Source organism: Vidua macroura, chromosome 5 (assembly GCF_024509145.1).
Source record: "Vidua macroura isolate BioBank_ID:100142 chromosome 5, ASM2450914v1, whole genome shotgun sequence".
Lineage (NCBI taxonomy): Eukaryota > Metazoa > Chordata > Aves > Passeriformes > Viduidae > Vidua > Vidua macroura.
In genome coordinates, this window is record NC_071575.1 from 4569860 (window position 1) to 4585446 (window position 15587).

The 15587-nt window shown below is 39.3% G+C and overlaps 1 protein-coding gene across 2 annotated transcripts in view; it reads right to left on the reverse strand.

Moving 5' to 3' along the window:
• ERC1 (ELKS/RAB6-interacting/CAST family member 1) overlaps positions 1 to 15587 on the reverse strand; it is a 271097-nt gene that overhangs the window by 36163 nt on the left and 219347 nt on the right. For both annotated transcript variants that reach the window (XM_053978014.1, XM_053978013.1), the window contains one exon: positions 13670 to 13814. In XM_053978014.1, coding sequence (XP_053833989.1) covers positions 13670 to 13814 — 145 coding nt within the window. The remainder of the gene's footprint in view (positions 1 to 13669; positions 13815 to 15587) is intronic.

The window sequence follows — 15587 nt, forward strand, 5'->3', positions numbered from 1 at the left end:
CTAAACGACCTATGTTATATCCTATAGGACAGGCAAATATTGCAATCAAATACAGAACAAACTTTGCTTGACATCATTGATGGGTCTCCTATTTTGTTATGACTATTTGCCTGAATTTTCTCCTTCCCTTTTCTCTTCTGCTTCACTCCACACCCTGCTCATCTTACCATCAACTACCTTACTCTGTGCCCCTTTCCTTTGTTATTCTATTTGGTTCTCCTTTCCAAAATAAATCCACTTTCAAATGCTCAACTTCACAAAGCTGCCTAACACAACCACTTCAGTTACTCTGCTTTTGTCTCAGTCTCTTTCTTGCTCTGAAACAAGAAAATTTCTCAGTCCAGTGGTATATATGAACCCTGGCTGGCAAAATCTCATATAGGAATTTACATACAAGATGCATCCTACTGCAAAATCTTAAAAGCTAGTCATGATCCCCTGGCTCAACAAAATAATTTGTAGGCCATCTGCTCATGTGTATCTACATACACCTTTCCTAGCTGAAGTGATTTGGAAGTCTTCCAATATTTGTGTATTGTGACTGCCTTGTTACAATAAATATAGTAAAAGCATTCTTTTATCCAGCAATTTTTAATTTTGGAAAGTATATGCCAGCGTTTTGACCACAGACCTTTTATTGTTACATATTTTTGTTGTTATGTGACTCACCACTTCAACTACATTTGCCTGCATCTTCAAAGAGTTGTTAATAGCAAACCCCCCTCCCCTCTATATATGCTGTTCTTGGCAAAAAAAGGAGTTATGTACAGATACAAATTCCTAGATGCTAAAGTGTTGTGAGCTGCTCAGTATCATCTCAGCACAGACTGTCTGTGACTGCCCAGAACTCAGCTCTGGGTGTATACACGAATGGATCTGTGTCTACATGATATAAACAGTGTTGATAGCAACTTTAAAAAAACACACACAACGAAACCTCAAGACTATTTGCGCTTGTTCTGAAATTAATTTTAAAAGCTGTTGCGTATAAAAGAAAAAGAAACCCAGTATTATTCTTCTTGTGGCTTGCTTTCATCTCTGAATCCATCAAAATCCTGCATGGTAACTGCTTGAGGGAAGAGTTGAAAGGGCATTTCCTTTGATAACCACCAGAGCTTTGCTACCCCAAACTAAATAAAAGTTAAGAATTTTTTTCTGTATGGCCAATTATTAGGTTTGACATCCACCTAGAAGTGTCCTGCCTCAACAGCCACACAAAGACACAGACATTACATTCCTGTCTGTCCACACCATCCGTGCGTGTGGTCTGCACACCCAGGATTCCTGTCCATCCTCACTGTCCCTGTTTGGTGCACAGAGAAGATTCCTGCCCGAGCACACAGCAGCACATGTGCAGTACAGAGCTGGGCAGATGATTCCTGTCCCTTCCTCTGCTCTTGCACACAACCAAGGAGAACCATAATAAACCAACACTTTTCTTTTTTTTTTTTTTTGCTTGTTATTCCAGCAGAGGTTGATTTTCTGCATCAAAGCCTAGGTACTAAGCTGGAGAGACTGAAAAAACATTCAGCTTCTCTACTGTATTTGTGCCAAAATTATTCTCACCAAGGAAAGAGTGTCAGTTTGGCCAGATGAACTTCTGTAAGGTGTCTGCATTCCAGTATCCCTGTCTTTGCCTGCTCTATTCTTGATCTGTTGTCTTTCTGTGATTTACATTATATGATGCCATTACATATGAGTAGAGGCCCAGCCAATGGGCACCATAAAGCACTCTGTAAAGCTTAGGAAAAAAAATCTTAAAGAATTCTCTCTGCTACAGGACCACTAAAAGAAAAAGATCTGTGGAACAAGATGAGAAAAAAGCCAGCCATACCTCTGGTGAGTTTTTCTTAACAATCCTTTTACTACTAAGTCATTAAACTTAAGGTAGGTGATTCCACTTGTTAAAGAGCCCTGACAAAGCAGAGGAAGAAACAGAAAAGAATGAATAGAAGGACAAGAGCAACCTTGACTGACTGATTTGCAATTAGAACACCTAGGAGGAAACAAGGAAGCCTTCATATTTTTAAGCCCTTTTTATATCACAAACCAGCCTTCTGGTTGACAATGCAGAAGGATTAGGTGGTTTTGGTAATCAGGAAATGGGGGAAGAGAAAAATCTTTTTGTGATCTGATAGTGATGAAAAGGTCTAGGAAAATAAGGAATTTGTCTTAGTCTGCACTTCCCAGTTTGTGCATCCTTCTCACCAAACCTGTGAATTTTTTATTTTTTAGTGCAGAACAACATATATCTTGCATGCCTCCATATGAGATAGAGAAGACTTGAAAGATGATTGAAGATCTGTATATATAAGTAAATATATTTCCCCTTAGGGAAAAAAAAAAAAAAAAAAACAGGGAAAAACTAAAATGAGAAGGCACAGTCCTTAATATTTCCAGAAAACAAATAAACTCATGCAGGCTTCCAAGTTTTAAACAATCTGTGAGTGTGTGTGTTCTTAAGGATCACTATATTGCTTTTTTTATTTTTTCAGCACCACTACTGTCAGCAGCTGGCAAAGGTTTGGGTTGCTAGCTGTAATAAAGGAGGCAAAGCCAAGGTTTCATCTACTGGTGTTTAGGAGATGAAGAGCACACTGGCTTGGTGTCATAAATTAGGGTCATGTTAAGATGACAACAGTGAGAAGAACAACTTCTGGACTATTAAAAGGATTAAGAGTGCTACAATGGTAAAACAGAATGTTTAAAAATGTTCAGTTTCCCACCCCAAACAAAAATCCACTGTAAAAACAAGAGATACCTGGGTTGTTCAAATCCCGAGGAATCAAAATCCTGTTCAAATCCTGGAGTTAGCTGTGAGACCTCCATTTTTTGTTTACTCGACTACTACAGGAAATATTTGTATTCACACTAAGACAGGCATTGGTGGTAAACAAACAGAAAGAGAACAAAGGACTGGGTTCTGTGACTGTAAAATTGTACTCAAATAAAGAGAACTAAAGCTCTAATAAAATGATTACCACTTAACTAGGGCTGTATTCAACATAAAAGACCACTGCTTCCTTCAGGCACCAGTCCTGGGATGAGCCAAATATCTCCCAAAAATATTTTTGGGAAGTAGAGCTTTACAAAAGCTGAGACACTAACATTCATCTATACTATTGATAATCTAAAATTCTACCACATTCCAATTGCAAAGGTAAATGACTTGAAATTGAGGGTACATAATCAGCAAACTTTTCTTATAACCACATGATAAAATGTTTGATTATGCCAAGTAAAATCAGACAGCAATCTTTTGATAGCTGAGTTTGAGACTTATTTTTTCTTCAAGCAAAATCCTGGACTAATCCCTAAAAGCACTTCTTGCTACTGCAAAGACTAAAAACCTTTAGCAACATATTCAAGGCAAAATAAGGCACACAGAAACTGTGCCTTTATTCTGTGTTCCATACAGGTCTGCTCAGGGACAGCTGAACACAAGAGCCCTAAAGACAATCTGCCAAAATCACTAACTCATGTTTGACAGCCTTGTCTCCAGACTGCCATTCAGGGAGGGACTGGAAGCACAATCTCCATCAGTATCAACTTTCTCGTCTTGTACCTTTTGGAGCTGGCAGCTGTTTCCAGAGTCCTCACAGCTTCCAAGTTAGGAGACAGCAGAAAAATCTCCATCCCCTCCCTGCTTTCACAAATGTCAAGTGGCAAACATGTGACCTCTAGGGAAAATCTGCACACCTTTTCTTTGGTTGTGAGTATTCCTTAAAAGGGGCTGTAGAAAACAGCATGTACTTATTAAGGAGTAAATGTATAATTTGTTCTGCACCTAAACATGACTGGTAATTTTTTAAGACTTGGATCCTTCAGAACATAACACCATGAATTTAACAGAACTGAGGGGAATCTGCAGCCACCAGCACCTTGCCATTTGCAGAAGCTATAACAAGTAACTGATGCCTAATTTCATAAATCTGTGTCTCATATTGACAAACCTGCAATTTCCACAACGTGGTATATAAATTAATGAATTAATTATAAAGAAACCACTTCTAACTAACAGCATCTTAGATTTCCAATTGCAAGATGAAACCTCTATTTTCCCCTTCCTTACCTATTCATTTGCCTGAGATATGGTGTACTGGACTAGGCTCAATTGGACAGTTTCAAAAAGGGAAATTATTTTCAGAATTTAATGAGCTTAATACAGCAGATGAAAAAAAAAATCTGTAGACTGAGAGATATTTCAGTGCATAAGCTCAAAAATACCTGAGATCACTGTTCATCAACAGTTCACTGTTTACTGAAGTTCATTCCATGCAGCTAAGCCTAAATTTTTTCCATTATCAATTTTTAACATGGTAGGGATTAAAATTCTCTTTTGCAGACTATGCATTTCTCCAACTCCAGTGGATTTATGATGTTACTCCCAAAATAGCACAGCAAAATCAGAAATATGCAATATATTCTATCTTATAGGTCATTAATTTTCATTACATATTCTAGGTGTACAATTCTTTCCATCATTCATTCCTCCTTCAAGTAAAGAACACATCACTAGCACATTAAGTCATACAACTGTTAATCTGTAATCTACTTGAAACCTTCTACAAATTTAGTTTATGAACCCAATCAGTCAACTCATATCTCTGACTTCACCTTCTCCTTACATGTTTTTGGAAAACACCTTGAATCATCTATCACCTCACCAGTTACAGGTCTTACCCAAATTAAAACCACTACTAAAGCTGGAAAAATGCCTTTCAGCTTTCTGCCACTGCTTTTTAACCGACTATCAATGTGTGAATTGGTTTTTATATATGATAGTTGGTAATGTCACAGGTTTGTTAGGCTTTCCATCCAAAGAGAAGTAACCACAAATAAAGTTTTACTGTAGAGGTTTAATATGAAACCGTGTGTTGCGTGCTCCCTGAGGAATAATACCATTAAATACAGGAAGAGATAAGCATAATGTACCAAGTTAGCACATTCTGAATGCATATTTGGTATAGGGACACATGTGTCTCCTAGACAATTGTCATTGTCAGGTAAAACAGCCCAAATGAACAGGAATCATTTAGTACAGAAAAACCTGCATCCAATCAATGAAATATCTGTCGGGATGCTTACACACCCATCTTCACCAAGATTCAAAATCTCCAAGCAAGTAACTCAAAATCCTCCAGAATCTGGTATTTCAGCATGAAATTTCTGTTTCTTCACAAAAGAAAAATCTATTCATGCATTTATCTTGTCAAGACTTTTTATATTTTTAAGTGGAACTTTCCTGTCAGCAACACTTCAGAGTTCCCTAAACAATGGGTCTAAAAGATACAATTTAAATGTAATCATAAACTCACTCTATTTTCTGGTCATCCTTCAAACACCATCAATTCAAATACCAAGAGTGATGCCAAACCAGCCCAGCCACAAAGACCAATGGTTGGAAAGTCTCAAATATTTTACCCCTGAGGCACATCCTGCCACTGGACAACAATCAGGAGCAGTCATGCATGGGTCCTTCCCAGCTACCCCACAAACCATGGAAGTTAAGCAAAAGAAGATGTACCCATAAGTGTATTCCTTGAATGAACAACTATAGGCAATGCTGAGCTGTTCTAAATGACTCTTTCCGAGATTTTGCATCTATCTCATGACTCATCAGCTAAGACAAATATTGTCAGGAACTATGCTCAACATAATATTTGTGGCAAAGAGTCAGAATGAATTCCATAAATACTCTGTTGTATGTATGCATCATAGAGAGCTGTTCTAATACATTCTCTTTATTTAACTGAAAACCATCGTGTATCAGACCAGTGGTTTGGGCCACAATAACTACAGGAAACCACTGCATGGTACAACTGAGATGTCAAATGACACTGCCTGTTTTTACATTGCACCAGTGTCCAGCAGTACTATTCACAGACCAAGGAATGATTATTTTTCAAACCCAAATTAGATCTTCTAGTGCAGTCTTCTGAGGAAGCCCAAGCTCAGTGAGCTTTCTCACCTCTTTAATAGTGCTAACAAGCCTGGTTCTCCCAGGGGAGACTTAACAATCTTTCCTGATGTCCAACACCATCAAGTTGGTCACTTACAGGAATGGGATAGAGGAGCTCAACTGCTAACCTAGACTTGTCCAGCAATCCTGATTTTCTAGAGAGAGGCAACGTTGCTTAAATAACTTCCTATAGGAGTTCATAAGCCTTGAATGAGAGCTAGTGTATAGGTGGCACTAAATGCCACCTATAAATTAAAGTCAATTAAAAAGCTGTAAAACTCGAGTATGAAAATCTTAATATATTCAATTAATGGAGGAATATTTCTAATGGGGTGAAACAAGTTTTTGAAATCTGAGTTCAAACTTGGGAAATATTAGTCTTTATAGTATTTAAAAAAATATTACAAATGTCTAGAAAGAAAAGGTACCAAGTACTGTATTGTCATCTGGGTTCCTCAATACCTCTATAAATCTTAAAGCCCTCTTGCTCAGTGAGGCAAAGCATCTTCCTCTTCCAGCAAACCTACACAGCTACACCCTAAAACCTCCAGGCTGTGGCAAGGCTGAAGGCACAAACAGAAAGCAGACAGGGCTGTTTGCAGCAGTTCCAACAGGCACAAGATGCACTCACACGGTTCCAGCAGGCAGCTCCCTTCCCTGGCATCATGCAGCCAGCCACAGCCAGGGCTCCCCTGAACATAAATTTTTATTTAGTCATGCAAGAGGCAAAGGGTGAAGGTAAAAGAGGAGGGAGAGGAGAAAGACTGTAATACCAGGAAGAGATGAAATGTTGTCCCAGAAAAGACTGCTGATGCTGCACTGAGTGCTGTTACTGTGCTAACAGATGATTAAAAATGATGGGAAAAAAGTCTGGAACACATGGCAGGGAGAAGGTGCTTTCTTTTAATCTGTGAGGGTTCCTAGTGCTGTGCTCCAGGAAGCAGGGCTCAAGGGCATGACAAAGCCTTGCTTTCTGTGCCTGCTCGCTGCTGTCAGGTGCTGGGGTCTGCTCCTGGCAGAGACCTCCCCCTTGACAGAAACAATTACTGAGGAGCAAAGCCTGGCAAAACAAGCAGCGCTGTGATTGATAATCTGGGTGCATTACAGGCCTTCAACAAAAGCCACGATGCTTAAATTTGACAGCTGGCAATGCTTGATGAGAGCCAATTAGTGGATATATGTTCACTTCAGCCAGAAGTTTCTTCTGTTTCTAGTCTAACAGCTTCCTGAATAGGAAGTGTACAGAGTGATTTCGTCCACTTCTGCCTGCTCACATGCCAGCTACACTGGCAGCACAGCTAAAAATACACTATAAAAACTACATATTTTGGCACCTTTGTATATTAAAGCCAGTAATTGAAAAGCTGCAAGTGACCCTCCAGACACTAGTGGTACAAGAACCTGAAAAAAGGTGACTTTGACTCTACAGACCATGCAGTAGATAGGGGAGGCTGAGACTGCACTGCATATGTAGCAAGTCCACTGCAAGTGATGATAGTTATTGAAATGCTTCACTAGTCCTTGAAAAATTTCTGGCAAAGTACATTAATCTGTTTGTTCCTGCTTCAAACTGGTTAACCTGGCATTCAGAGAACACCAGAACTCAGAGTACCTTCTGTTCTGCCCAGTTCATAAAGAAACCTCTGACACGGCACATTCCAATTCCTCTGCCTGTTCTTAACTTTCTTATCACAAAAATTCTTTCCCCACTTTTACATCTATCTGCAGTCTTGCCAGTGCAAGTACATGGGTAATGTGGTAAGGAGATCAATAAACAAAGATGGATCCAAGTGCCCTGAATCTCATCACTCATTTAAAATACTATTTTTTCTTGCTCAGCTATGAAGAAGCCATCACCACCACACTCAGACAACTGACATACATTATTCCTAGACTTCCTAAGTTCCCTTCCGAGAGTGGTTTGAGAGATGCCTCCCCTCAGTGAACTCCAGACTGCTGGAACCCTTCAGAGAACAACAGGGGTTCTGTCACAAAACAGCACCACATTTAGCAATTATCTGCACTGACTGTACCCATGTCACCTGAAGAAGCAGTTCCCTTGCTAGCAGGGTAATCACTCTCATCAGACATGGTTTCAAATCAGGGCAGCTAAGGTAAAGCACAGACTAACTGCACGCCCTCACAATCTCTATTATTTCATCGGGCAGGGTGGTGACTAAAGCTGCCAGAAGCGTGGTCATGCTGATACAGCTCCACAGCAGCAAGAGCAAAACATTTGCCTGTCAGTCTCCTTTGACCTGTTTTACATTCTCTTGTTATAAACAGAAATGACTCCAGCCAGTGGAACTTCAGTTTGGAAAAGTTCACAGCAGAGGAGTGTCAGGTGTCAGTGTGCAGGGTTTCCAGGGAAACAAGTAACAGTGGAAAAATATAATTTTTGGTGTGAGAAGCTACTCTGGAATCTACAGTTCCTCATGATCCCATGAACCACATTTACTTGGGAAACCAGTCTTTGCAGTGACTTGGCCTCATAAAGAAAACCAGTCAAAATCTTACAGGGAAGAGGCACAAAGTAGTACAGAAAAACCAGCTTTGGTACTTGATTGCTTAGATTAAATTTATAGTCAATACTGCATAAATACTATTATTACCAGTCAATTATTAGCTATTTGACCATTGCCAAATAATTCCTCTCCATTTGTGGGAATGTTAAATAACAGCCCCTCAAATTCGTGCTGGCCCACAGAGGAAGGCACAAGTTTGATGAGGATATAAAAGCAGAAGGAAACAACAGGTATTAAAGACTCCTCTGAATGGCAAGGCTGACTACAAAACCCACACTTACAATAGCATGGGGCTTTATTTCCCTTTATTAAAATAGAAAGGAGCTCTTTTTGAGTGAACACCAAGTGTGTCTATGGCAAGAACATGACAGGTAGTAAATATTCTTTTTCCTATCCCCCTAATAGAAAAAAAATAGTAATCAGCTTAAATTGCAGTAAGGGACATCACATATAATAATAAAGACAGATAAGGTATAAAAAAGACATCCCAGGACTGAAGGTCTCCTTCACTTAAAGTCTTTAGGAACAGATTATATGTGTAACTGGATAAACCAACTCAGTTGCAGAGAGCTCTCTCCTGATGCCATATTATTCACTATTTTTCTTTAACAGTTTGCATGACAAAAGAAAATGTGTATTTATGAAATACATGGAGAAAGCTTAAGCTGGGTGGTTCTCTGAGCATGCTGAAGGACAGAATGAAAACCCAACATGTTCTTAAAAGACTGAGGAACTGATCTGAAAATAACTTTGATTTAGGCACAGGCAGCATAATAAAACATAAGTAATATTAATCTAACCTAAAGTTGCACAATTTCAAATGAAAATGTTGAAATCCTCTCATCAGTAACACTGAGTCAAGATAGTTCCTGGTAACTTCTGCTATAATAATAATAATGATGAAACATTATATAATAATACAAGTGAATGTGGCTATTTACAAACGATTAATTTGAATAGTACTCCAAGCTGTCAGAAAACACTAATACTGTTCAGAGCCTCCTAAAAATTTTAACACTTATTACTTCACATTTATGGCAGTGACAGAGACGTTGGTCAAGTCAGGCACCCACTCTGCTACACACTGTATAAATACAGAAAATGACAGTCTTTGCTACAAAGAGCTCCTAGCAGAAAATCCCAGCTGTTTAAGACTGAAAGCCCACAGACAGGAAAACCTCAGCCCCTTCAGATATGCCTTCCCTTTACCACACAAAACTGTGGAGTGGTGCTTTGCTCTGTTACAATAAATAGAAGCTGACTTAGCCTGACGAGGAAAGGGATAAATGAATAAATAAATGAATAAATGAGGAAAGGGATAAAGCAGGCTATTTCCTAACAGTTGAGCAGTGTCTGTGCCCCACCAAGTAGGCCAAAACTCCCTGGGTCCCTGTCAGCCCGGTGTGACACCCAGCAGGGCCCTCTCCACACCACATCTGGAGCTGGTTACACAACTCTAACTCTTGCATCAGCCCAGCCCCTCCAGAGCAGCAGCCTCCCAGCCACTGCCTCTCCATGAGCTACCCACAGAGACACAGTGCCCGAGGAGGAATAAATTGGGACCACATTAGCTGGTGACCCTCGCCCTGCAATGGCCCTGCCTGTCTGATGATAGAGGAAATCCCTCATCCAAACTGACAACCAATATGAAACAGGCAGCTGCATTTACTGGAGAGCCTGGTCAATGCTGAACGCCTCATTAGGAAATGGGCTCTGTATTGAGGCACATTCCTGCAATTCAGAGCCTAGAAACGCTAAATTAAAACAACATTGATGCCATATCCTCTTTCCAAAATGCTTCTCTTCATCCTAACTTTAACACACGTACTTAGAGAAATTAAAGAACAAAAATGTCTCTGGCAGGACTCCTTCTCTCTCTTGTGCAGCAGTACCCTTCCCGTGTGAGCGACCAGGAACGTGACAGTGTTGGCAAAGGAGAGGGCACAAGGAATGACAGCAGAGCCCTCCAGATTCTGGATACCCTGCCCTTGATCAACCTGTGTGTCTTCACTGATACTTGTAAATAAATAAAAGTCACAGGAAATCACTGGAACAAGTTTTTGTCAGCAAGTCAGCCAATGGTAAGCAGCACAAGCAGTGAAAAGTCACAATCTAAATCCTATCCTACAAGCTTGGATCCATTCACACTCACTATTGCAGCATAGTCAGGAAACTGCTTTCCTAAAGCACTCTGTCAGAAGCTTTTTCCAGCCTGCAGTGAGATTCAGCCATACTGGTAACACAGCAAGCACAACTCTTCCCACAAACCACCCCTTCCCATATTGCTCAGCATTTCTGTGTCCATCCTACGCACGTGGAAATGGGAATCTTTTACTCAGCTGGGTCTGACCACCAACTGAAAGAGCTGCTTTCCCACCACAAAGCCTAAGCATTTCCTAGGAATGGGATGGACTGAAATACCAAATACTTATCAGGGAGCTCAACAGCTCTGAAACACGAATGACTGAGGTCAGGATCCCAGCTCTGAATCTGAAGGGTTGAATTAACTTTTTGGGTTTCTTGCTTTTCAAAGTCTTTCAGAATACCTTGATTTGTGGCATTGCTTGCCTTCCTTGAATAGCTGTGTTCAACACATCTGCAAGCCTGAAAGATTTTTCATTTACAATTTTTACTGTGAATTTAAGAATTACAGCTGAACTTTTAGGAAGTTCCTGAAAGGTGACATGGTTCTGTGGAGCTGGCAAACACAGATGGACCCTTGTTCTCAAGATGCAGAAAAGGGTCCATGAAGAGAAGGTTTTAAACTGAGGAAGCAGCATAGTTGTTTTGCTGGAAAATAATGAGGCTGGTGACCTGGAACAACTGAAGAGGAGTGCAAGGGCCAAGTACACAGAATATTTGCAAAGCATGTGGAAAAATGAGATTTCCCTTGACTACATCAGTAATGAAGATCTTGTAAATCTCACAGTCATCTCTTCTGACCCATCTCCTATTTCTGGAGCTGTCAAAGTTGGTGTGATTTGAATTTATTCTGAAAAAGTACATACCAAAACTACTGGCACTAAAAAAAAAAATAAACGGAATTTTAGATTCTCTGCAACTCATAGAGGTGGTGAGTAATACTCTCCTATAATAAGCAATGAGGAGTTTTTCTATCAATGTGTTGAAAGCTGCACACAAAAAAAAAAATGGATAGAAGATGACACATCCTTAAAACACAGGATAGAATTTAGGGAGGATGTGTCAAATCTCTGTTTCGTCACATAAACATTTCTCAGGTATATTTTAAAGGTATAGTTTAGATTGTTTATATGTAAACATTAATTCTGCCTTGGGGATTGTGGATGTACTGGAGAATACCTGTGATTTTATACTTATACTACACATAAAACTTTTATTTATACTACCCATAGCACAGATGTGTTGAGGAGATTACTTTCTGCTTTCTTCATTATTTTTAAGATTAAAATCTTAAATAATCTTAAACAGTGACAAATCTTTATAGCTGATTGTGGTTTTGGAACCAGAATCTTCAAAGGCATTTCAACAGTCCAATGACTTGTTTGAAAAAGGACCAATTGCTCCAACCTCAAATCTTAATTGGTCTCATTACATACCAAGAACAAATTAATCTCCTTTGCAATTTTCCTTTATCTGGGAAATAAAGTATCCCACAGATACACAGAAAAGCACTAAGAACTGGCATCCTTAAGGGAAATGGCCATGTCTTTTTAGGAAGAATTTATGATACTGTAAGACTTACCAGCACTGAAAGATAACAATAGGAACTACAACATTTAAAAAATTATTGACCTGAAATCGAAGTCATTACAGATAGCACAATGTTAATATGTTAATTAAGTATACAGAAATTTTCAGCAGAAAAAAGCTCACCACAAAATACTACAGATTGTTCCAGCTACTCACAAAAGATAATCAGAAAGAAACTGGGAAGGGCAAGGGGCATTGAAAACACCTGATTTTAAGCTTAAGACAACAAGAACTAAGAAGTGGTGCTAATTTCTCTTGGAATGAGTGGTACCATAAATTACAGCTGCTGCATCAACAATTACATGAACAAAACAAGTACTTGTCATGGCTGTGACCACTTTTGATTCCTGTTTTACCAGATGACCTGGGTGACCAGTGACAGTAATTACAACTGTTGCTCAAAAGTAAATAATACAAGACTGCAATCTATACTTCTAGCTCATTCTGAAGCTGGTACATAAAACCCCCAAAAGTACTGTTCTTAAATGAAACCATAAATAATTATCATAAACAACATGGCCAATAACCTACTTGTGTTTGCTGAGGAAGAAGCACAGAAATCCCTTATCACAATGCTGACCTAGTTTTGTCTTACATTCTCTGACAGCAATAGAAATCATCTGGTTGACAGATGAATGTTGCACATAAAACTTTATGAAGATGGAAATGGTGGCACTGAAGAAGTTGATACTGGATTGGCAGCAGCATTATGTGCTATTACGAGGAATGTGGCAAGGGAATAACTCAGGAAAAAGCACCAGAAGTGCTGAAGTGAAAAATCTGCACAGATTTTTTCAGATCCTAAATCTCTTATTGCCAGGGATGCCTTCTGCGTCCTCCATGTCCTACTAGCAATGTACTTTTCACATTGCATTCAGTACTGGAACATAATGTTAAATGCTTTAACAGAAACACACTTTTTCTAATTGTTATGCCAACACAGAAAGATCTTAGAAACGGGAGAGGCCAGAAATAGGAAGGGACCAATCTCCTCACAAGCACAAGACCTCCCAGAGTCTATTCTAGAAGCTGACACCTGGTGTTCCAGTTGCAATCAGAAGTCACAGGAGAGACTGTGGTGTAACATCCATATTTGAGCTCTACAGCCTATTCTTCCAAACAGGCTTCTTCCCCAAAAAGGCAAATACAAACCCCCAAGAGAAGTATCACTACTTTTCCCTGAATCTGTGACTATTCATGCCTGAAGAGGATAATAACCAATGTCCTCTTCATTCACAACTTCCTCTACATCCTATCACACATCTACTACTCAGGCAGTGACAGAAAGAAACTTCCCTCAATGCTGAGTGCAGTAGCTCGTTTGAAATTGGTAGTTGTGCACTTTCTGTCCTAACATACCATAGGATTATACATTATTAGTTCCATAGATCAAGATAATAATCCCACACTAGATTATTAACTGGATTTTTCCTAGCCCTCCTGTACCCACCTGCTGCTTGAGCTGCTGCACAAGACGGTCCTTCTCTCGTTTCAGTGCAGCCACTTCATCCTGAGTCTTCTTCTTAGAGGATGAAAGCTCTAGCAGAGCAATATTGGCATCTTTTTCACTAATGGCAGCAAGAAGGGCTTCTTGTCTGAAAAAAAACCCAAACAAATTACATTATTATCCTTAGAGGACAATAGCAAAACTTAGAGGACTCCTCTACAAAGATTTGAACATACCATAAATGCTGCACCAGTGTGCAACTCTGAAAAGCAGTAATAAATACTTTTGTCTGGGCTGCATGTCTGTTGGTGGAACAGGAAGTCAAGACACACACATGTCCCCATAAACAACTGTGCTGATACCAAACTGCAGCTTACAGGGTAAGAAAACCACATTTTTCTTCTTCTGCATATTATTCTTCTTCTGCACTCACCTTCTCAGTTTTTAATAACTACCATTCATTATTACTTTAGCTGAACATTTTCCAATACTCCTTCCCTGTAGCAGAAAACTCTTACAAATAGAATTCAGAAACATTTTATATATACTGGGAAGAAAGGAGACAAAGATAATCACCCTAACAGTTAAACAGCAGCTCTCAAAGGAAGCCAAAGGATTGATTATGTTAGGGAAAGCAACCTTTTCTCTCCTTCAACCTTAATTCTCATCTTTAGCTGGTGATGTGCAACAGGATTTCAAACAAAACCTTGGCCTTCTTGGCCAGTAGTGTGGCTTGTTTCACCTCTCATCACCTTGCAAGAAGGTATAAAATGAGGTCTTAAACGTGTGGTGGTGTGAAAGATGGCATCATGCTGGAGTGATGATGAAAGACAAACCAAACATGACACATTTCTTATCTACATTTCATCTAAAAATAAAGTTGCAAATGCATTTCAAGTTTTGCTGCAGCACTCAATATCAAGAAGTTTATTATCAGAATCCCAATTTAAGCCATGTCTCAAAACTGTGAAAAATTAATGTATTTCAAGAGGAAAAGCTGCATTTCAACAGATAAAACTGTTCACCATCTGACAGGACAGTGGACTAACACAATGGACTTTCTGTGGGTGGAATTCCTCTCTGGGTTTACACAGGTGTTTCTTGTACAGTCCAAGAGAGTTAGCTTGCTTACAGCATATAAAAAATTTCACAGATCCAGTGAAGAGAGTACCTGGGTCCTGCCTAGATCATATCTAGAAAAACATTATGGCTTCCCTTTCAAAATGTAATACCATGAAGTAAAGCAAATTTTTTAAGATACATTAGGATAATCATAAAGTATTCTAAATATATTTGTGCCATGAAGAAATACAAATACTCTGGTGACTTAACGGAGGCAAAGAGTAGAAGAAAGGAAAAGGTGCACATCAGATTCCCAGATGTAGTGTCAAGACTGTAGGTGTGGGAACGATGGATAATGGGCGTGTTATTATTGCCATTTTGTTTCTATTGCTTTTGCTTTATGGAAAAGTATCCAGTTTTGGATGTCTGCCTGAAACATGAAAAATACCAATAGGGTGAAGTGACAGAACATGATCCATGACCTCTGCTTTTTTCCAGCTATCAGCATCCTGGGAAAGACAGGCTGGCTTGGAGCTCTGGTCATTTTCACTTTCTTTAGAGTAATCTGTTTTGATTATAAAGAAACACTTATTCTTTTAATAGTAAGCCCACAATCCTCGCTGATGATTCAGGACCAGAGCCAAGAATATCTCCGTAACTCTATCTGTGGAGCCATTACTCTGGTATGGAAATTGGAGGTGCCTCAAATAGCATGTAAGCCATATACCTTCTGCAATCAAATCCTTTGTTGCCCATCTCTGCTTCTTAAGTGAAAACCCCAAGGCCAGGAAAATGAGATATGGATAGCAGTCCATTACTTTTTTTTTTTTTTTTTTTTTTTTTGTTTTGTTTTGTTTTT